This window comes from Macrotis lagotis, chromosome 2 (assembly GCF_037893015.1).
Source record: "Macrotis lagotis isolate mMagLag1 chromosome 2, bilby.v1.9.chrom.fasta, whole genome shotgun sequence".
In the NCBI taxonomy this organism is placed as follows: Eukaryota; Metazoa; Chordata; class Mammalia; order Peramelemorphia; family Peramelidae; genus Macrotis; species Macrotis lagotis.
In genome coordinates this window covers 225,127,337-225,149,360 of record NC_133659.1, presented here as the reverse complement: position 1 = coordinate 225,149,360, position 22,024 = coordinate 225,127,337, and the positions used below count along the sequence as shown (strand labels likewise).

Genomic DNA, 22,024 nt, shown 5'->3' with positions numbered 1-22,024 from the left:
TGCAGAATTCTCAGGTGAAAGTGGTCTCTCCTTGACTGAACTTAAGATTCATCTGACTACTAAATTCTTATGCCCACTAAATTATAGGTGATAATTGTATAAATATTCCCAATAACTGCTTTACTGTTTGCATTGAAAACTATTTCTAAAACACATAATAGGTAAATGCCATACATAGGTTATATGCAAAATAAATATAAAAAAATGAAAGGGAGTGAAATACAAGTTAGTTGGGGAGGAAGGGCATTTAAGAGTTGGGAGAGAAAAGACTGTTTAGAAGGCACGAGCTGAGTCATGAAGGAAGTGAGGGCTTCTGAGACAGAAGCAGAGAGGGAGTGTGTTTTACTCAAGAGAGAAAAATCTATGCGAAGAAGGGAGCATCATTGGTGAGAAACAGAAAGTACATTTGGCTGCACCACAACGTGTTAGAAGAGTAAAGTATGATACTTTTGAGGAGGGACAGAGTGAAAGGGGAGAGAGAATAGAATAAATGTTGTGGGGGGAATAGGATAGAGAGAAATATGGCTAGTAGTAGCAACTGTGAGAAAAAATATTGAAGCAATTTCTCTGATGGATTATGGCCTCTGAATACAGACTGAAGCACAGTCTCCCCCCCCCCACTTTATTTTTCTTGAGGTTTCTCTTTCTTTGTGTGTGGGGACGAGGGGTGTGAGGGAGAGGGGAGGATTATGCTTATTTTTACAACAAGACTATTTTAGTAATGTTTTTCATGGTTTCACATTTTTAACCTACACCAAGTAACTGGCTCATTCAATGTGGGGAGTGGGGTGGGAGGAAGGGAGAGAATTTGGAACTCAAGGTTTTGAAAGTAAAAATTGAGGCTTGCCTTTGCATGTAGTTGGGGTAAAAAAAAAATGTAAAAGTAAATAAATAAATATAACCAAAAAAAAGAAGAGTAAAGTATGAAACTAGAAGGATAGATTGGAGTCAGATTGTGATGGTCCTTATGTCTAACAAGGGACCACTACAGTTTATTCATAGTAATAAGGTAGAAATATGGTCAGGTCTAAGCTTAAGGAAAATAACTTTGGCTCTCTACAGTGACAAAGCTCTTACCTGTCTTTTAGTCCTTATTACAGTCCTGTGTAGTAGATTATACAAGAATAGTATGGTTCCTGTTTAATTGAAAAGGAAACTGAGGTTCAGAGAGATGAAGCTGCTGAGGGTAGTGAGCAGCATACCCCTCTAGACCCATTCTCCCAGCATGTACAAGATGGAGTTAGATTCCTAGAAGGGAAGAACTTTGCCCTTGGGGTTCTGAAGGCAACTTTTATATATCTCATGAGACTTCATACATTAGCCAAAGTCTCCCACTGCATTCAGGGACATCTTCAGTCATCCTGATCCATATCTGACCAGTGGACTCAAATGACTCTGGAAGAAAAAGTAAGGTTGGTGACAACTGATGACATCCACTCATTCAAATCCAATTAAATCTGATTCACTTTCATCACAAAAAAGATGTCATGGTCCTCTTCAAAATGAAGGACAAAAATCACCACCACCATTGCCATATTAAGAAAACCAATAAAAAAATTCTATTACCTTCTAGAAAATGGTATTTACTAAGAAGGCACAGGAAAAACAGCAATTACCAAAACATCGCCTACCTTGCAAACCCAAGGTCAGGAAGAGCTGACTCAAACTCAAAAGTGCCATAGGAATGAGGTATATCCCATGTAGCCCAGGGATACCTCCTAACTCCTGGAGCCAGAACTCCTTAACTTTTTTTGAGGAGTTCCTTCTCCCCTACCAGGTTAACTCTAAAATATACCACTGACCATGAATAAGTCACTCTCTTGCCCATCTGGGCTGGCTCCTCTCAGCAAAAAAAGGGTTTCTACTAGTAGCCATTGTCATTTATCCATTTAGCCTTGAATATCTCCACTCCCACTACAGACACTACAAGATGCCACTACCATTCCAGTAACCTGCTCAACTGCCATTCAGATAACTTCTAACAATTTTAATGCATTTCTTGGTCTCATCAGGTGCTCAAGCATTCTCATTTCAGTAAATTCATTCAAGTAAAATCAGGTAAAAATAAACCAAAAAATAACAAGAGGTGACATGTTCACAAACAATTGTTTAACAAATACCAAATAGGGTACAGTTACCCTCTCCCACCCTCCTCACTTGATAGTCAAGAAAGAGGTATTAGAGATCACACTTTTAGTGTGAAATTCATGGAGTTCAGTAGCTAATTAAGAGACTTTTTTGTCACCATAGAGTATGAACTCCTGTGATATTATGTCTGTAGGAACAGTCAGTTGATATTATTATGCATGTTTTGAAATGCTGGGGACAGGGGAAGAGGTGAAAAACACCTCACCAAATCAGATGTTCCATACGGACATATGTTCCAACCCTATGTTCCATAGGGTTGACTGAAGTGCCCACTAAACATTCTTCAATGGGCTGGAGGTAGAGGCCAAGTGGGCACTACAAGTGCATAGAACCTGAACTTGGTAAAGACCTAATTTCAAATTCTACCTCAGGTACCTCAAGTACTTTCTAGTACCTGGGCAAGTCACTTAATTTCCCTGTTCCTGGGTTTCCTCATTTGTAAAATAAAGGAGGGGTAGAACTAAATGGCTTCTTAAGGACTCTAAATTATAATCTGATGATACATAGAAAGATAGAATGTAAATTCCTTGAGGGTAGAGACCATGAAAGCAGTTGAAATAGGTGCTGTGGAACTTGGTTAGACTTTGAAGACATTGTTGTTAATCAAAGTTATTCACTGCATCCTGGGTCATCACTAATCATCCTAACTTTTGTCCTACCACTGGACTTCAATAGCTCTGTGAGGCTGATGACTTTGTCCAACTGTGCTTCTCTTAAATTCAATTCACATGCAAGCCAAGACATCCCCCAAGATGTTACTGGACCTTTTTGAAAACAAGGGATGAACATTATGTCTCTTTCTCTTGGGATTTGTGGTCCTCACACTTAGCACTGGGCTTCAAATGTCTAATAAATTAAGACTGATTTGGATTGGATGTCAGAGTCGGAAAGGTCTTTAGGGAGCATAAGATCATAATTAGAAAAGACTTGGTTATTTAGTCTTAACCTCATTATTTTATAGGCAAGGAAACTAATGCACAGAGATTGCCTCATAGTCACAAAGGCAATAATTTTCAGTCAGGAACCAAACTCAGATCCTCTAATTCCAAATCCAACATGATTTTCACTAGACCATTCTGCCTCTACATTAAGTACATCTACGGAGGAGAAAACTGAGACTAGGACTCTCATCACTACAACATAATGCCTGAATACATATTAGTGAGCTAATATTTTACCCCACACGGGTTAGTTATTTTTGCTTCAACAAGTCATAACAGTGGATATTTAAGGTGCTGTGTCAAGTAAGAAGGGTAGGAATTTTGGGGATGATTTTTTTGGACACAAAAAAAACACAAAGATTATCTCCTACTTTGACTATGCTAAGGACTTGCCCTTATTGTTGTTGTTCAGTCATTTAGTCATGTCTGATCCTTCATGTTGTGAACTATACTGTCCATGGGGTTTTCTTGGCAAAGATACTGCCATTTTCTTCTCCAGTGGATTTAGGCAAATAGAGGCTCAGGAATTTGCCCAAGGTTACATAGCTAGTATGTAGACCTTTTTTGAACTCAGGTCTTTCTGTCTCCAGGTCAAGTATCCTTATCCACTGAGTCATCAAGCTGCCCCAAGGACTTACCTAAAATTCATGAGCACCCCTGACCTAATCCTATATTCTACCAATAGCAAGAAAATTATGCTATCTATAAAAACATGCCCAGAGCATCTAGAGTAAGCCCAGGCCTCCTTCTCCTCCCTGTATCTGATTACAGCATAATCTTAGAAAACTAAGGATTCCACCACCAAGGAAAATGAAGTCAGTCTGACCTAGATTTCTCCATCCCTCCATCCCTAACTCCTAGACATAATCTCACATATTTTCTTGGGAGCTCTTAGGTCTCTTAGCTTGTGAACTAAAATACTTTTAGAACCTTGCAAGACAGACACAAAATATTCAAGGTTAAAAATGAAAGACTCACAGGAGACATGAAAGGCATCTTCAAGTATTTGGGCATCATGATGGATGAGTGATTACATTTGTCTTACTTACCCTAGAGGTCAGAATCAGGAGCAATAATTGGGTGAAACAGAAAGGCTAACAGGTTTGCTGTCAGGAAAAACTTCCTAACAGCTATGTCTCAAAATGGAATGATATCCTCGGGTTACCCTTCACTGGATGTCTTCAAGACAAGAATGGATGACCTCTTTGTAAGGTACTGTAAAAGGAGTTTGAGGATTGACTGGCATCTTGGGATTTGTAGTTCTTAGGGATAAAAGGAGTCCCCTCTTAGCCCCAGGAAACAATTTGGGAAGATGGAGATCTCTGGTAGAAAGGAGACTGGAGCCAGAGTTCTGATAAGACTCACACAGTTTTAAGTGATGAGGACAATAACCTAAGTAGCAAACAATGTGATTAGCCTTCTTCCCCAGCTCCACCCAGAATTTAATGAGATGAACTAGAAGGAAAGAGACCACTGAAAGATTGAGGATGACATCTGCCCTCCAGGCATCTCACGGCTAAATCTACCAGCTTTGCCCAGTTCTTAAGGAAGATGAGGGAAGTTCTAAGGAAAAGTCTAGCATGCTTTCCCCAACTTCCTCTGCCATTGTCTGTCCATTAACAAACAATGTTATATGTTCCACGTGCTGCATTACCTAAATGTTTCTAGTATCCTCCATTTTGTCTCAGCCTTGAGGAGGTCAGGGAATACAGAGAAATAAACAAATTTATGTTAAGGAAGAAAGCCAAAGTCTGCTTTTAAATATAAGGCACTTCCAAATTGGGGTCCCAGAAATTAAAAAATTAAATTTTCATTTAATATCAATTTCATAAGCAGCAAAGGAGAGAAACTATTTGAACCTGAGGGTCTGTTATATTGCCCCTTGGCTTTAAGAAAAAACACATATTGTGAAAGAGGATATAACTGATTAAATCTTCAGGGACCAAGAGAGTAGAAAAGTAGAGAGGAAAGAGTGAACAGTGAAACAGTGACCAACCAAAACCCTTTTTTGCCCACTGGGACTACCATATGTTACAGAAGGACTTTCTTTTTGTAAGAGGTTGTATTAGATAGTGGCTAAGGTTTCTTTCGCTGAAAAAAAACCAACTCTTTGTTGCTGTGAAAGTTGGAAGGGATCTTAAGATCACCTACTTCAACACCCACATTTTACAAAAGAATAAGTGGATTCCCTTTGATAACCTTCCCAAAATCACAGAGATTTTAGGTTAACCAGGTCTAGATTTGAAATCTGGTCTTCTCATTCTAAACCTGACCCTCTTCCCATTATAGAAAATGAGAAGGACTAGGAGCAGGGGAGCATGTGAGAAGGGCCCAGCAACTCTCGCCTGGGAGTGCTATTAACCCATAGTACATAATCCTGTTAAATATTAATCCTTATTTAGCTGGAAGGCAAGGCAGCCCTTGTGATAAAGTCCCTGAAAAGTAATAAAAGCCAACAGTGATTGATAAAGTGGAGAGTCATGCTAATAAAATCGTGCTGTACTGAAGGTCAGGTCAGGCCCCAGCAATCAAGAAACAGTAGCCATCCCAGGCAGATCACTGCAGTAATGGGCTGTTGGATGGACAGGCCTTGGGGTAAGGGGTAGGAGGGGAGGTAGAAAGAATAGTGTCACTGAATCTAATGATATTAAACTAAGGTGCCACAAGCCCCAACACCTGCCCTCTCCCAGAATCTCCCTAGGTAAGGCAGTTCTTTCCTGGTCCTTCCTATGGAATCAATCTACAAGCATCTATTAATCTACTTTTACATATCATTTATTGTATGAGAGATTGGGCATACAAATACAAAAAAGGCAATAATAAATAGCCCCTGCCCTCAAGGAGCTTACCATGTAAGGCAGACGCTACCTATTCACATTGAGGAACACCTTCAAAAGTTCTTGGGAAGAGCCAGGGAAAGACCAAAGAGCCTGCCATTTTATATTATTTATCTTGGAATCCTACCTGTTTCTCATTCATTTGTCTTCAATTTCTTAAACAAAGTATTGTTGTTACTGTTTTTGGTTTTTTTTGGTAAGGGAGGATTATGAGAGGAAGAGATGATGAAGATGATGGAATTCTGAGACATCATATGCTTTTGCCTAAAATAATATTATGCATCTTTTGTTATCTTTAAAAAAGTAAAAAAAAAAAGTCAGAGCTAATAACCTGGGAACAAGCCCCCTTTTCCAGAGCTCACAAAGCTCTGAGGGATTTCAGATTTCAGATGAGAGCAAATTCATAGAGTGCCTTAAAAAAAACCCTGACATTGAAGGGATGTTGAACATAATTTGAAAAAATCAAGAAAATAAGAGATCTTGAAAAATCCAAGTGACTGTGACCTGGCAGACAGGTTGTGAATAGTGGATGTTAGAGTCAGAGTGGTATTTAAAAAAAATCAAGAGGGTCATCTAAATTTGAGCCAGTTCTGCTCATTTGAATGTTACTGATGAGATGGACAACTGAGAGAAGAGAACAGGAAGAAAAATCTAAAGGAATGGGGTTATATTCTTGTACATCTTGGCCTATTAATGAGATGTGTTTCTTTATGGAGGTGAGAGGGGACATATCTACCCAAACTATATGATGCAGAATCCTTGTTGAATATCCTTTCTATACTAGTCCTATCCATTATAGTCATTAAATGCTTTTGAGGCATAATTGATGCCCAGGTATTTCTACTACAAATGGCTAATAAATCCTGGTAACAAATGTGAAGCCTGGTTAGGATAGTGCCTTTAAAGTATATCCCTTAAGGAAATATGCTAGATCTTTGTGGAAATTTCTCTCTAAAGATATTCTAGGATAAGATAAATAGATATGGCCCTAGGACTTTGCTCTTCACCTCTGATCATATCTCTGGGCAACAAGTTTCCCTACGCATTTCAACATGGGGTGTCAAGGAGCTCTCCTCTCCTCTGTAGTTCTGCTCACCCTCTTCTTTCTGGTAGCTGGAGGTCCTTTCCCTAAGCAGCATCCCAAGAACAAGTTGCTCCTGGTCTCTTTTGATGGCTTCCGCTGGAATTATGACCAGGATGTGGACACCCCCAATTTGGATTCAATGGTTCAAGATGGTGTGAAAGCTCGTTACATGACCCCAGCCTTTGTAACTATGACTAGCCCCTGTCACTTCACCCTGGTCACTGGTGAGTACCTTGCTCTAGTTTGGGGAAAGAGAGACAGAGATAAGAGAACCCCCAGAGAAACAGTTCAGTCAGGAAGCAATGCGGAGGGAGTAACTAAGATAGGTAGAACTCTATAGAGAATGTTATGGGGCAAGAAATGGAGGACAAATATTAGAAATACTGTCCCTAAGCTCAGGCTATTTATAATACTACAAAGATTAAATGGAAACAACTTCAGAATACTAGGGAGCCTGCAAATAGCTAGTGGTGAATATAATGTAAATAATTATAGCTGTCATTGACATAATATTTTAATATTTTCTTTTGAACTTTACTATTTTATTTTATTTTTTCTATTTTATTATAATTATTTAATTTTAATTCAATATTTAATTCAATATTTTCTATTTTGAACCTCTCAATAATCCTGTAAGATAGTTACTTATGGGCAAACTCATTTTATTCACAACAGAACTCAGGTTTATAGAAGAAAAGTTACTTACCCAAGGTCATAGTTAAGAGGTGAGATATAAAAGCCAGATTTGGCTGAATTCTAGTCCAACATTCTACCAACCACACAATAATTCCTTCTTTCTGCTAAAACAAGACTCCTTTAATTTATGACCTTTCAAGCAAATGGTTAGAATTTAATTTTTAAATAATAGAGGGCAATGCAGTATAAAGAATGAAAAGTTCTTCCTCTTCTTTCTTCTCCTCCACTTTCTCTTCTTCTTCTCCTTCTTCTCCTCCTTTCCTCCTCCTTTGTCTTCTTCTTCCTCTTCATCACAATAATAGCAAGCATTTATGCAGTGATTTTTGTGAAACACTTTATAATTATTATCACATTTTATTCTTAGGACAATATTGGGAAATTGGGGGCTATTTTATCCCCATTTAACAGATAAGAAAGTTATACAGAAGTTAAGTGACTTGCATAGGTAAAGTCCCATTATCTTTTTAAAGACAGGATTATTATATTTAGGCTAAACAAATTGCTTCTCAACTATCTTAACATCCATTTTACCAATCTCTGAGCAAAGCACGTATAGTACAAACTAAGTAGAAGCATAAACTCATAGACCCAAAAGATTGCCTTTCCAAGTACCGAATCAATCTAGAATACAACATTTTTGAAGTTTATCCAGGGAGGTGAATAATTTTAACATGCATTTATTAAGTGCCTACTGTGTGCCAGATACTGGGCTAAACACCTTACAAATACTATCTCATTTGATCCTGGAAGGTAGATACTATTATTATCCCCATTTTCCAGATCAAATTGAGACAGACAGAGGTTACGTTACCTATCTAGAGTCACATAGCTAATAAATGACAGAGGTTTGTTTTGAATTTTCATCTTCTTGACTCCAAGTTCAGGAGAACTTGGGAAGTAACCAGATCATAGTTTGATTTCTCTATTTTTGTTCCTCCTCTCCTGCCTTCCCCCCCCCCCCATTTATTTTCTCCTGCCTGTTCAAGATATATACATGTACCTTCCCTTGCTCACTTCAACCTTTTTATTGTAGTCTCTTGTCTCCATAGTTTATTGGTTTCACAGGTAACTTCTTGAAAGCTATTCTGACCCTACTCAAAGTCCTGGGGACTGATGTTGTACTATCTCCACTTACTATACTACTTATCTCTTACTCCGCAGGGAAGTATATTGAGAACCATGGTGTCGTCCACAACATGTACTATAATACCACCTCCAAAGTGAAGTTACCTTACCATGCCACATTGGGGATTGAAAGGTGGTGGGACAATGGTAGTCTGCCCATTTGGATCACTGCCCAGAGACAGGTAATAGTGCCTTAACTGCAACCAGAACAACCACCACAAACCAGGCTAGAGACAAGTGGCACAAAATGTGTCCTCAGTTGTCAGGGCAGAAAGGTCAAACAGCATCTTATTGCGGGGGGGGGGGGGGGGGGGGGGGGGGGGGCGCGGAGATTTTGAGGAGATCATTGCTGGGGAAGTCACAAGAGCAAAAGGAAAGCTCACCCTAGCATAAAGGAAGGTATGGCAGGAATTTCTCCCAGAATCATTAGTTTCCTATTAGTCCTGCTAATTAAGTGCAAAGCTCTGGTGTTTCTTTGCAGATATCCTCTAAATCTGGTGCCCTGGGGCAAAAGACCCAGCAAATCTAACTAGGTTAAAGCTTTGAAAAATGGGAGAAAACTCAGAGGGGGTGGTGCAGAAGGTGTGGTCCATGTGGACCTCACCATAGGCTAGGTATATAGAAATTCAGAAGACTTAAGTGGGATCTAGGGCTCCAGGTGGATTTTGGGGGAGACAAGTCTTGCCACAGGTTTATAAACATTTTGACACAAATCTATTCAAACCACCTCTTCATGAAAGATAACTAGAAGTCTCTAGGGTTCGTATTTATAACTAAGAGGCAAACAAGGATTGTTCAGTTTTAAGTCCTGATCCTGTATTTCTGTGAGTGAGAAATGACAAGCAGAGAAATCTTCCAAGGACCTTTGTTTGGGTGATGTATCAAAGTAGGAAGGGGACTGGACTTAGAAACATGAGCTCAGATCCCTGATCTGGCACTAATTATCTGACTGACCTTACACATATTACATCACCTCCCTCAGTCTCAGTTTTCCCAAAGGAGGATAAGAACTGAACCTGTGATTTTATAGGTATAGGGAAAACCCAAGTGAAGAAACTCCCTTTTTTCCAATACAAATTGGCATCTTCTCTATAACTTAAGAGTTTTAGAGAGCTGTCTAGATTAGAAATATCAGGTACATGCAACCCACAACATTCCCTGAGTGCCACCTTAACCAGATCAAAATGAAAATTGTAAATATTTAACAAAATAAATAAAAATACAGCAAAACATAGATAATACCACATTTTAAAACCAATCAATATGAGGTCTAGACGGATCCTTATGTATAATCTAGTGGCCCCTATTTCTATCTGAAATTTAGACCATTGGCCTGGAGCATGAATCCAGGTCCTCTTAAGGGTTTAAACCTTCCATCTTTAAACGCTTCCCATCTTTAAAATAAAAGGAGGTAAACGTAAGTAAACTCTAAGTTACTTCCTTCTTCTATGAGGTTATAATTCTGTCAACATTTGATGCCTAGAGAGTAATATTGAGCATCTAGCCAGAATGTGGAGAAAAAGTGCATTTTTCCCAAATTCTTCCCAATCCTAATTCATGGCTGACAGCTTATTAATATGTAACTGAAGTAATGTAACTGAAAGGAATGAATTCTGGATTTGGGTTAGAGGATCTGAGTATTAAAATCCTTCCTTTACTACCTATATTTGTGTGATCTTGGGAAATCACTTAATTTTCTGAGCATCAGTGTCCTCAGCAGTAAAGGAGGAATGGGAGATTAGGTTACCCTACCAATTCTATAACCATAGATATCTCCTTCCAGTATAGAAGAAAATAAGGGTTTTATGAATAGGTCTCAGTATAGTACATTCTCAATAACCAAGTACTCATCATCCAAGTTTCTGTTATATTTTATTTTGGCCCAGCCCTGTGATTTCAGGGCCAGAAGACATTTTCTTTGAGGAAACTGCCTACCAATACAGATCAGTAACCCTTTTTTATGGACTGCTAAGTAGCTCAGTAGAAATAGTGCTGGACCCAAAGTCGGGAAGACTCATCCTCCCAAGTTCAAATCAACCCTAAGCAAGTTATTTAATGCTGTTTACTTCAGTTTTCTCAGTAAATGAGCTGGAGAAGGAAATGGCAAGCCACTCTAGTATCTTTGCCAAGAAAATCACAAAAAGAATCACAAAAAGTCAGAAACAACTAAACAGCAAAACCCCTTTTTTTGCAGTTTATAGTCTTAAAGAGTATCCTGGAACACTGAGAAATTAATTCATTTGCCCATGGTCACACCGGCATTATGTTTCAGAGGCGGCACTTGAACTGAGATTTTCCTGAGGTCAGTTTTCTATCCACTTATTCCATACCATATAGCCTCTCTATATGGTTGTATGAGGAAGGAAACAAAAGTCATTGTAATTATTAAAATTATTAAAAACTTATAGGAAATAAATTTATAAAATTGGTTCTGATTCAAACAACTTTCTCCACTTAAAACCAGTGTTTACCCCGGCTGGCCTCCTTCCATCAGTGGAAAGTCACTTACTAATTGTCCTTAGGCACTTCAAAAGGGGATATTTCAAAATATCAAAAGGATTAAGAGACTTAGGAAAATTGATGGAATAAATTTATATATATATATATATATATATATATATATATATATATATTTGCAATGACCCTCCTTATGCTTATATTGCAAAAATTTACACGTAAAATAAATCACACTATACCCACTCCCAGAAAAAAATTTTTGATTCATTTGTTTTTCTTCTAAGAATTAGCACATAACTGAAATTATATCTGGATCCAGAGAAAGAACTGATACAAGAAGTAGGTACACTATTTCTGTCTAATGGTAGCCATTTCCTGAGTGGTGATAAGAAAAAAGAAGAAACAAAAGAAATTTCATAACTTTAATAAATATTTAAAAGAGACAGTAAGTTGTATATAATAGACTTGCAGTTTCATGGGCAATCATCTTTTTTAATGCTATATAATTATGCTATATTAAATGTTTTTATTCCATAAGTTAAAAATAAGATAAATAATTTTAAATGTAAAATATAAAGCAAACCTTTTTTATAATTTATTGATTTAGTTTTCAAAAAATGAAATCTTAAGCAAACCTTTTTTCACTATCTACTATGAAATCTTGTTCCCTATTTTAACTGAATTCACCTTTTTCCAGTACCAATTATCCTCAAATAACGAAGACCTCCTGTATTCCAGTCCTGCTGTGATAATAATTGTCACAAAACACTTTCCTATCTCTTATCTCATTTGAGTTTCAAAACATAAAACAGGTATTCTTGCTCCCATTTACAGAGAAGAAAACAGACTCAGAGAAAGGAAAATACCCTCCCAGGGCCGCAACTAAGGAATGACAAAGATGAGGCTTGAACTCAGATTGCTGGATTTCAGATCACCCCATGCTGACTAAGGGAATTCAAGGCCATAGACTAAGGATTTCTCTCACAGTTAAGAACAAATAGAAATTAGGGGCAGCTAGATGGTGCAATGGATAGAGCACCGGCCCTGGAGTTCAAATCCAGCCTCAGACATTTGATAATTACCTAGCTGTGTGACACCGGGCAAGCCACTTAACCCTTGCAAACAAACAAACAAAAAAGAACAAATAGAAATTCATAAGGAAGAATTGCATAAGTCTAAGAGCATGCACACTCCTACAAAATAACCAGAGTAAACACAAATTTGATTCTCCCTTAGTTGGCTAGTGCTTATGAAAATGTATCAGGCCTTATTCCATTGGGCTGTGCTGGTAGAAAGAAAAAAATAAGGCAGCTAGGTGGCGCAATGGATAAAACACTGGCCCTGAAGTCAGGAGGACCTGAGTTCAATCCAGTCTCAAACACTTAATAACTACCTAGCTTTGTGACCTTCAGCAAGTCACCTAACCCCATTGCCTTGCAAAAAAAAAAAAAAAGAAAGAAAGAAAGAAAAGAAAGAAAAGCTAATTACTTGGTACCAAACAGCATAATCTCAGAGTCAAGAAGACCTAGGTTCAAATCCTACCTCTGACACATACCAACTGTGTGACTATGAGCAAGTCACTCTACCTCTCAATGTCCCTGGAAAAGTTTACTATAAGCTGCCATCACTTAGGTCACTACAATTGTTAATGGGTATTAGTAGAGGAATTTTCCTCATTGGGAATTCCATATATCAGTGAAATTGCAGATTCAGACCAAAAAAAAATGCCAATAGGGCAATTCTTGTGCTATCAATCCATTATCCCTCAACTCAGTCTGTGTCTGTCCCATAATTTTTTTAACAATATATGTATTTCTTGATCTCTATTTTTTTTTCCTTTTAAGGAGTTATAATTATTCTCATTTGTATAGCACATGAAGGTTTGTAAAGTACTAAGAGGCTGTAGAGCAAGTCTTATTTCCCCATAGACAAATGAGCAAACTAAGGCTCAAATAGGTTAAAGGACTTTCTTGGGCTCACAGAACAAGTAACAGTCAGGGTCAGAATTAGAACTCAAGTCTCTCTTGACTCCAGCTCCAGCCTTCTTTCCACTAGACCATTATGCCTCTTCAATAAGTCTCTGGCAGAAAACAATTGGATAGCAAAAACACAACAATAATGAAAAGAACTCACTTTCTTTGCTAAGCCTCAGTCAAGTCCCAGGTCTGACTATTAAGTCATAATGGTAATTATAATCTTAATAAAACACTCCAGTTTTCAACAATGCTTTTACATCACAGTTGAGTAACCTTATTAGTATAGTTCCAAATTGCTTTCCAGAATGGTAGGATCAATTCATAGCAACTCCAACAATGTACCAATAGCCCTATCTTTTCCCATTCTTCTAACATTGTCATTTTCCATTTTTGTCAACTTCTCCAATCTTATGGATGTGAGGAAGATCTTTAGATTTGTTTTAATTTTTATTCGCTTGTTATTGATTTGAAGCATTTTTTCAAATGGCTTTTAGATACCCTTTGATCCCCATCACTACTACTTTACCTATACTAAAGAAATTAAAGAAAGAGGAAAAAGATCTACAAGTACAAAAATACTTCTAGTAATTCTATTCATGACAGCAAAGGATTGGAAACTAAGGAGATAACCCATCAATTGTGAAATGTTTGAATAAATTATATCTATTGATCTTTAACCTCTCTGAGATATAGCTTCCTCCTATACAAAATAAAGAAAACAATTCTTATTCTACTTGTGTTATAAGAATATTTTGAAAATAGCATATCAGGAATATAAACCTCCTTTTAAAAAATTAATTTAATATTTTATTTTCCCCAATTACATATAAAAATAATTTTAACATTTTTTCAAATTTTGAATTCCAAATTATTTCCCTCCCTCCCCCTTCCCATCGAGAAGGTAAGCAATTTGATGTATGTTATTTATGTGCAGTAACAGAAAACATATTTGTATATGTCATGGTATGAAAGAAAACATTAAAAAAACAAGAAAAATAAAGAAAGTAAGGAAAACTATGCTTAGATCATAAGTTCTTTCACTGGAGTTGGATAGCATTCTCATCATAAGTCCTTTAGAATTATCTTGGATCACTTAGCTGAGAATAGCTAAATTATTCACAGTTGATCATCATACAATATTGCTGTTATTATATACAATGTTCTCCTCATTCTGTTGTATCCGTTCATGTAAGTCTTTCCAGGTTTTTCTGAAAGCCTCCTGCTCATCATTGATATGAATGCTCTTGGGAAAAAAAAAGATGTCATAGTAACAAAGAATCATGGATGGAGAGATGAGCAGACATATATGTGGAGGTAAACCAGAATGAAAGAAAAAAAATATCGATGAACTGCAAGCATTTTTTAATGTATCTGTTAATTTCTTGACAGGGTTTGAAAACTGGGTCATTCTTTTACCCAGGTGGTAACGTCAGCTACCAAGGTGAGTCTGTTACTGTGAGCAGGAAGGAAGGAATATTTCATAAGTATGATGATGAGAAAGAATGGAGGCAGAACATTGACACAGTGATGAAGTGGTTCACAGAAGATGATCTGGATCTGGTCACCCTCTACTTTGGAGAGCCAGACTCCACAGGTCACAAGTATGGCCCTGAATCCCAACAGAGAAAGAACATGGTATTGCAGGTGGACCGAACTGTGGGTTACCTCCGGGAAAGTATTGAGAAGAATAACCTCAAGGATAGCCTCAACTTGATAATTACATCTGACCATGGCATGACCACTGTCCAAAAGAATGCCAGTGATTTGGTAGAATTTCACAATATCACCAACTTTACCTTCCAGGACATTGAGTTTGAACTCCTAGACTATGGACCCAATGGGATGCTACTCCCCAAAGAAGGGAAACTGGAGAAAGTGTATGAGATCCTTAAGAATGCACATCCCAAACTTCACGTCTTCAAGAAGGAGTCTTTCCCTGAGCGATTTCACTATGCCAAAAATGACAGAATTGTTCCACTGGTCATGTATAGTGACCCAGGCTATGTCATTCATGGGGTAAGATGCCTGATGAGAGAAATGGGGTGGGGGAGAAGGGAACTGGAAGGGAATAATCATTTATTTAGCACCTACACCTATCATGTGCCAGGCATTATATGTCTATAATCTAATTTGAGATGAAGTGTTCACTTATCTATACAGGTAGTATTTGACAGTTTCCCAAATTAATTTCACTGTGCAATAGTTATGGAAATGAAATAGATTTATAGTACCCAAAGTAGAAATTTGGGAGAGCCTAGGCTAAATGCAATAAGGAGGGTGACAGAAAATTTTGGAATAAAATAGAGATATCAAAGATACAGAAAGATAGGTGTATATGTGCTATACATGATGGAGGAAGAAGACAATAGTATATGCATGATAGATCCAGGATAAGGGAAGTCCATGATACATATGTACCAGATCCAAGTATTAAGTGTAAATGATAAAGGATATATATCAGACACAGACGAAGACAAGACTATATGGAGGAGCAAAAACAAGATAAGAGGAATAATGACAAAGGGTGTGTGTCACACAGAGGAAGAGACTATGGAAAGCTGTTAGATATAGCCCAAAGTGGGAAATTTTCAGACTAAGTGTGGAGAGGAACTATGGGAAAGAAGGGTGATCAAACATAGAGGATGAAAAGTGACTGTAGAAGGCATAGATCTGACACAGGGTGAGAAAGATTTGAGGAGTGAAAAAGGGTAAGCCACTTGCAACACTGGGGGAAAGGATAAAGGCTGTGAAGTAATGTATGAATGTGTGTGTTTGTATCTTTTGTGATTGAAAGGGAATGGGTAACTCATGCAAACAAACTGGGGCAGAAGGATCACAGAATTGCAGATTTAGAACAGGAAGGACCAGCCATTTGGTCCAGCCCTTTCACTTTACAAAGGCGAAAATGAAAACCCAAATAGGTCTGTTCATTTGCCCAAAATCACATAGCAAGCCAGTATTCAAGTCCTTGACTTCAAGTCTAAACCACTTTTTACTCTACATAATATTAAGAGAAGAAAAAGAAGGAAGAACCAGAAGAACTAACAGAAGCAGAAACAGAAGAAGCAGAAGAAGCAGAAGAAGAAGAAGAAGAAGAAGAAGAAGAAGAAGAAGAAGAAGCAGAAGCAGCAGCAGCAGAAGAAGCAGAAGCAGCAGCAGCAGAAGAAGAAGCAGAAGCAGCAGCAGAAGAAGAAGCAGCAGCAGCAGCAGCAGAAGAAGAAGAAGAAGAAGAAGCAGAAGCAGCAGCAGCAGAAGAAGAAGCAGAAGCAGCAGCAGCAGCAGCAGAAGAAGAAGAAGAAGAAGCAGCAGCAGAAGAAGAAGAAGAAGAAGAAGAAGCAGAAGAAGAAGAAGAAGAAGAAGAAGCCGAAGAAGAAGAAGCCGAAGAAGAAGCCGAAGAAGAAGCAGAAGCAGAAGAAGAAGAAGAAGCCAAAGAAGAAGAAGAAGAAGCCGAAGCAGCAGCAGCAGAAGAAGAAGACGAAGAAGAAGAAGAAGCCGAAGAAGCAGAAGCAGAAGAAGCAGAAGCAGAAGAAGAAGACAAAGAAGAAGAAGAAGAAGAAGAAGAAGAAGAAGAAGAAGAAGAAGAAGAAACAAAGAAAGATCCTTCTTGATCCCAGCTCTTCAGGTAGAGTTCCCTTTTCCTAGCTCCTCCATTCAGAAACTGGATTTCCTTGGTGCAGGGAGCTTCCTCTTTGGGTGCAATCTAGAGTCAAAGTTGCCTAGAACACTGAGAGGTTAAGCAGGGTCATATAGCCAGTATACATGCATGTCAGGGATATGGACAAATTAATGTTTTAAATGAATCCTCTTCTGACTTCTTTCACCCTTGCCAGCTATTTCTAGTATCACTATTTTCTCACAGAATACACCATCACAGTCAGTGGAAGACCAAGGTTCTGGAGCCCAAATTTTGGGAAACCCTGCCACTCAATAGGTGATGTATTTTAATTCTTAAGTATCACCACAGATTTTTCACTTCTCTTATCCAATATACAATTTGCATGATCATCATCACCTTTGCATCATCATCATCATCATCATCATCAATCGTGTGTGTGTGTGTGTGTGTGTGTGTGTGTGTGTTTTGAGTATGGACCACGATTAAGGACAGAAGAATTATGGCTGTCTGACAGGAGAAAAACTGGAGAACAGGTGAATTAGGAGCTAAGAGCAGAAGAAGTAACTCAGACAAGAAAGAAAGCAAAAGGGAACTGAAGAGGCTATGATGTATAATGGAAAGAGAATAGGGTTTGAAATAAGAGGATATGGTTTCAAATCCTTGTTCTGGAATTTGCTACTTTAATGGGCTTAGGCAAGTCATTTTTCCACTTTGGGCCTCCAAACTCTCTATAAAATGAAGGGATTAAACTAAATTACCTCTAAGGTCCCTTCTAGCTTAAAATCTTACTTGATGCAATTTCTGGATTGTAGCTCTCCTCATTTATTTATATTTATTTAGATTTATAAGTCATGATGATGAATACTCATTGAACCCTAGGACCAAGAATAAAAAAAATGTGCATCTAAGAATCCACTTGCTCTCTCCCATTTCTGAGCACTTGACTACAATGGAGAAAGGCTATATGAGAAATTGACAGGCAAGAGAATAGAGGGAGATGCTGGGGAAAGAGGCAGTTCTACCTAGAAATGTGAGAAATGGCTGCCATTTTCTTTCCTCACAGAGAATTAATGTCCAGTTTAACAATGGGGAGCATGGTTTTGACAATGAAGGCATGGACATGAAGACCATCTTTCGAGCTGTGGGGCCTAACTTCAAGAGAGGCCTGGAAGTAGAACCCTTTGAAAGTGTCCACGTGTATGAGCTTCTTTGTAAGCTGCTGGGCATCATACCAGAGGCCAATGATGGAAACCTAGCTGTCACCCTACCCATGCTACATTCAGGTACCAGAAGAGATTCTTTGTTCTCTGTATCTATCTAGTTTGCTCCTTTCTTCTTCCCTCTTCCGTCTTCTCTCCTCCCTTTCCTTTCAAAGTTTGTGTATAGTTTATGTGCTCTTGAGCTCAAAGGAAAGGAAGACATGTGTGTGTGTGTGTGTGTGAGAGAGAGAGAGAGAGAGAGAGAGAGAGAGAACACTCTATACCTCTAAGGAACATAAATGAGAGGAAAGATGTGTTGGATGTCCTAGGGGTAAGTTAAATTCATGTTGAAACAGTGACATCTAGTGGACTCCAAAGGCATCATAGTTTCCCCAGGAGGCATAAGACTTGTCTTCTCCTTTCTTTTCACTTTGCAAAGAACACTACAAAGCATGGGTCACTAATTCCACAATACAAACTTTATCATATGCAAAAGTATTGTCCATTATCAGTCTTTCATCTATTCTCCTCTCCCTCGAGTCTCTATAACACTTAAAGCTTTGCAAAGTACTTTTCAAACATTATTTTAGTCTCTCAACAACACTGGTAAGTAAGTGTTATTATTATCCCCACTTTATAGATGAGGAAAGTGAAACAAACAAAAGTTAAATGATTTTTCCAGAGTCACTCTGCTAGTAAGTAAGTGAGGTTAGAATTAAACTCAGGTCCTCCTGATTCTTGTGGGCAGTTAAATGGTATAGTAGATAGAACACAGCTGCAAATCAGAAACTCATCTTCATGATTACAAGTCTGATCTTACTTACTAGCTGTGTGAACCTGGGCAAGTAAATTCACTTTGTTTGCCTCAGTTCCTCATCTGTAAAATTAGCTGAAGTAGAAATGGCAAAGCACTCCAGGATCTCTACCAAGAAAACCTCAAATAGAATCACGAAGAGTCAGTAAAACACAACTTAAACAACTCAACTTCCTGATTTCAGCTCCACACTATTCTCTAGTTGCCAAACAATGGAAAAACAACAACCTGAGTTCAAATGTGGTCTCAGACACATAATAATTGCCTAACTTCTACTTCCTACAATCAACAGATGTTTGAGTTAAATGTGGAGAGGTTTCCAAAGCTATTAGGTTAAAAAGATTGCTTAAGGTCATAGTGCAGACTGATGTCTTGTTTTCCACTTGGATAACTTAGGACAAGCTCCTGTCATTCAGCAAACTCCTCCAAAGTATGACTTGCATAATTTCTTCACCCTAAAAGGGTGAAAAAGAAGTCCTTGAAACATCCAGAAGTCCTGAAATTACCAAGATTAACCTGAACTAGTCTGTGGAAACTGTCCCAAAATACTTCTAAAAATTAAAGTCAAGCTGAGTTATTTTCCATGAAAAAATGGCAAACCCCAATAATTTCAGACTACAACACAGTTTCCAAGGGCAGTCTCCTCCATCCAGAAAAGAGCCAAAGATAGAGATCCCTCCACCTGCAACCTTAATTAGTTCCATTGGTCATCTCTGGAAAAGACCCTTCTAGTTCACAAGAAGTCTTTTTTTTAAAAAACTTTCCTTAGGTTCTTCCTGCCTGTTATATGGGAAGCTGCCTTTGGGGCTCATCATAGCCATGACCTTGCTAAGGAAAATCTTCTAACATCCACCAGAATTCAAGGTGAGTATTCAGTGAAAATGGAGTAAAGGGATAAAGAGTATCATCCTTGCTTCCTTGCATCCTTTCTCCCCTTCCTGAATTCAGGAGAGGTCAAGTCTACTTCCAGTCTCTTCCCTTTCCAATCCATTCTTCACATAGATGCCAAATTCATCTTCCTGGGGCATAGCTATGACTCCAACACTCCCTTATGTGAAGACCTTCAGCAACTCCCTATTGATTCTAAGGTCATATTCAAACTCTTCAGCCTGACATATCAAGCCCTTCACAATCTGGCCCCGGCCTGCCTGCATTCTCAGACTGATTTCATATTACTTTCTTTCATGAACTCTCATGACCAGCTTACTAGCTCTTCCTCAGACTTAACATATCATTTCCTATCTCCCTCCAGGACTTTGTACAGAATGAACTCATCTCTACCATCTCTTGTAATACCTTTGTTCCTTCAAGGTTCAGCTCAAGGGCCAGCTCCTATAAGACATTCTTCCAGCTCACCTCCATTATTAATACTCTCTCCCTACTGAAATTGCTTTATATTATTTGGCAAGGTACTTGATAGGAATGTTTTTTTTTTTCTTTGAATCTCTAGTGCCTTTCATAAAATAGTTGCTTAACAAATATTTGTTTAATGAAACTGAATTGTATAAAACAAATAGCAATGGTCCAATTAAAAAGGACTCATTTGTATAGAGAGGACCCTGAAAACTCACTGAGTCAGTCATCCTGCTCAGGGCTCCTCCAAAGCTCCAAAACCTATATATAGTCTGTACATTTGCCTCTTCATTCCAGAATTGTTTTTTTGCTCAAGTTTGAGTGTCTCACCTGAATTGAGACTATAGTTCATTCATTAAGTAACTACTTTATACAATTTCTTTGCCCTCAAGAAGCTTACATTCCTTGAGGGGGTTTTTTGGTAAGAATTTTATTCCTGAAAAATAGGGGGAGGATTAAAGAATTAAAATATTATTTTTGCTATTTATTGGGGGAGGAGGGAGAAGAAAACAAGAGGACTGATAAAACAATATAAAACTTTTGAATTTGGATAGTAAAGATACTCCCCCTTTTCCTGTAAGGAAACCTACTCCTAAAATTGGATCACTTATGATTCTCCTACTAGAGCTCCCAAAATAAATCACTTACAATGCAGAATTCTCTGAAGACATTCTCTTACTTAAAGAATAACCAAAAAATTGATATAAGATAGAAGCTATAATAGAGATTTAAAAAAAGAAAGAAAGAGAGAGAGAGAGAGAGAGAGAGAGAGAGAGAGGCAGCTAGGTGGCATAGTGGATAAAGCACCGGCCTTGGAGTCAGGAGGACCTGGGTTCAAATACGGTCTCAGACACTTAATAATTACCTAGCTGTGTGGCCTTGGGCAAGCCACTTAACCCCGTTTGCCTTGCAAAAAACAAAAACAAAAAAAATATTATTAGAGAACTAGCAATCTCCTTTCTTGTTAGTTTTAGTTTTTTTTAGTTTTTTTTGCAAAGGCAGTAGGAATAAGTGACTTGCCCAAGGTCACACAGTTAGGCAATTATTATGTGTCTGAGACCACATTTGAACTCAGGTCCTCCTGACTCCAAGGCCAGTGCTCTATCAACTATATCACCTAACTGCTCTCAGTCTCCTTTTTTTTATTATGGGATGTTATTTCATCCTGTTGGAAGAGATCTTCATGGATCCCTTCATTGTCAAGTCACTGTTCTTAAAGACAAAATAAAAAAGAAATATGAATGTGTCTAGACCAAGGCTGAGTGCATGCAAATGTGATCTATACAAAAATGGGGTTTAAGTCCTTACTCTGCTTTTTACTTGTTGGGACCTTCAGTGAGTCACTTTCCCCTCCTCTGAGTCTCGGTTTTGTCATTTTTTAAATTGAGACATTGTACTAGATGAAGCAATCTTAATTTTTTTGTGGATCCAGTGGGCAATCTAGTGCATCCTATCTTAGAATCCCTTCTCATAATAACATTTTTAAATGTATAAAATAAAATGTGTAAACAAAGAATACTAATTATATTGAAATACCGCCATCAACATATTTTTTTAAGAAACAAATTTATGGACTCTCCACCCCCATCCATGTAAATAAGCTCTAGACTAGATTATCTTTAAGGTTCCCTGCAGTTTTATCTTCTTTGTTCAAGTGCCTATTTCTCTGAATAGGTGCCTAAATTGGACATATAAATGTAAACATAATCTAGCTAGATAGATGAACTTTTATCTAGATACATATATTAATTTCTGCTCTGTGATACTGATACTCTATG

General features: G+C 38.0%; 1 protein-coding gene across 1 annotated transcript; it reads left to right on the top strand.

Annotated features, from left to right (window-relative positions):
* Window positions 1-6,978: 6,978 nt before the first annotated feature.
* ENPP7 (ectonucleotide pyrophosphatase/phosphodiesterase 7) lies at window positions 6,979-19,739 on the top strand. Its single transcript, XM_074220638.1, has 5 exons — window positions 6,979-7,234; window positions 8,868-9,013; window positions 14,654-15,280; window positions 17,944-18,163; window positions 19,663-19,739. Exons 1-5 carry the CDS (start codon window positions 6,979-6,981, stop codon window positions 19,737-19,739), a joined length of 1,326 nt encoding a protein of 441 aa, XP_074076739.1.
* Window positions 19,740-22,024: the final 2,285 nt, after the last annotated feature.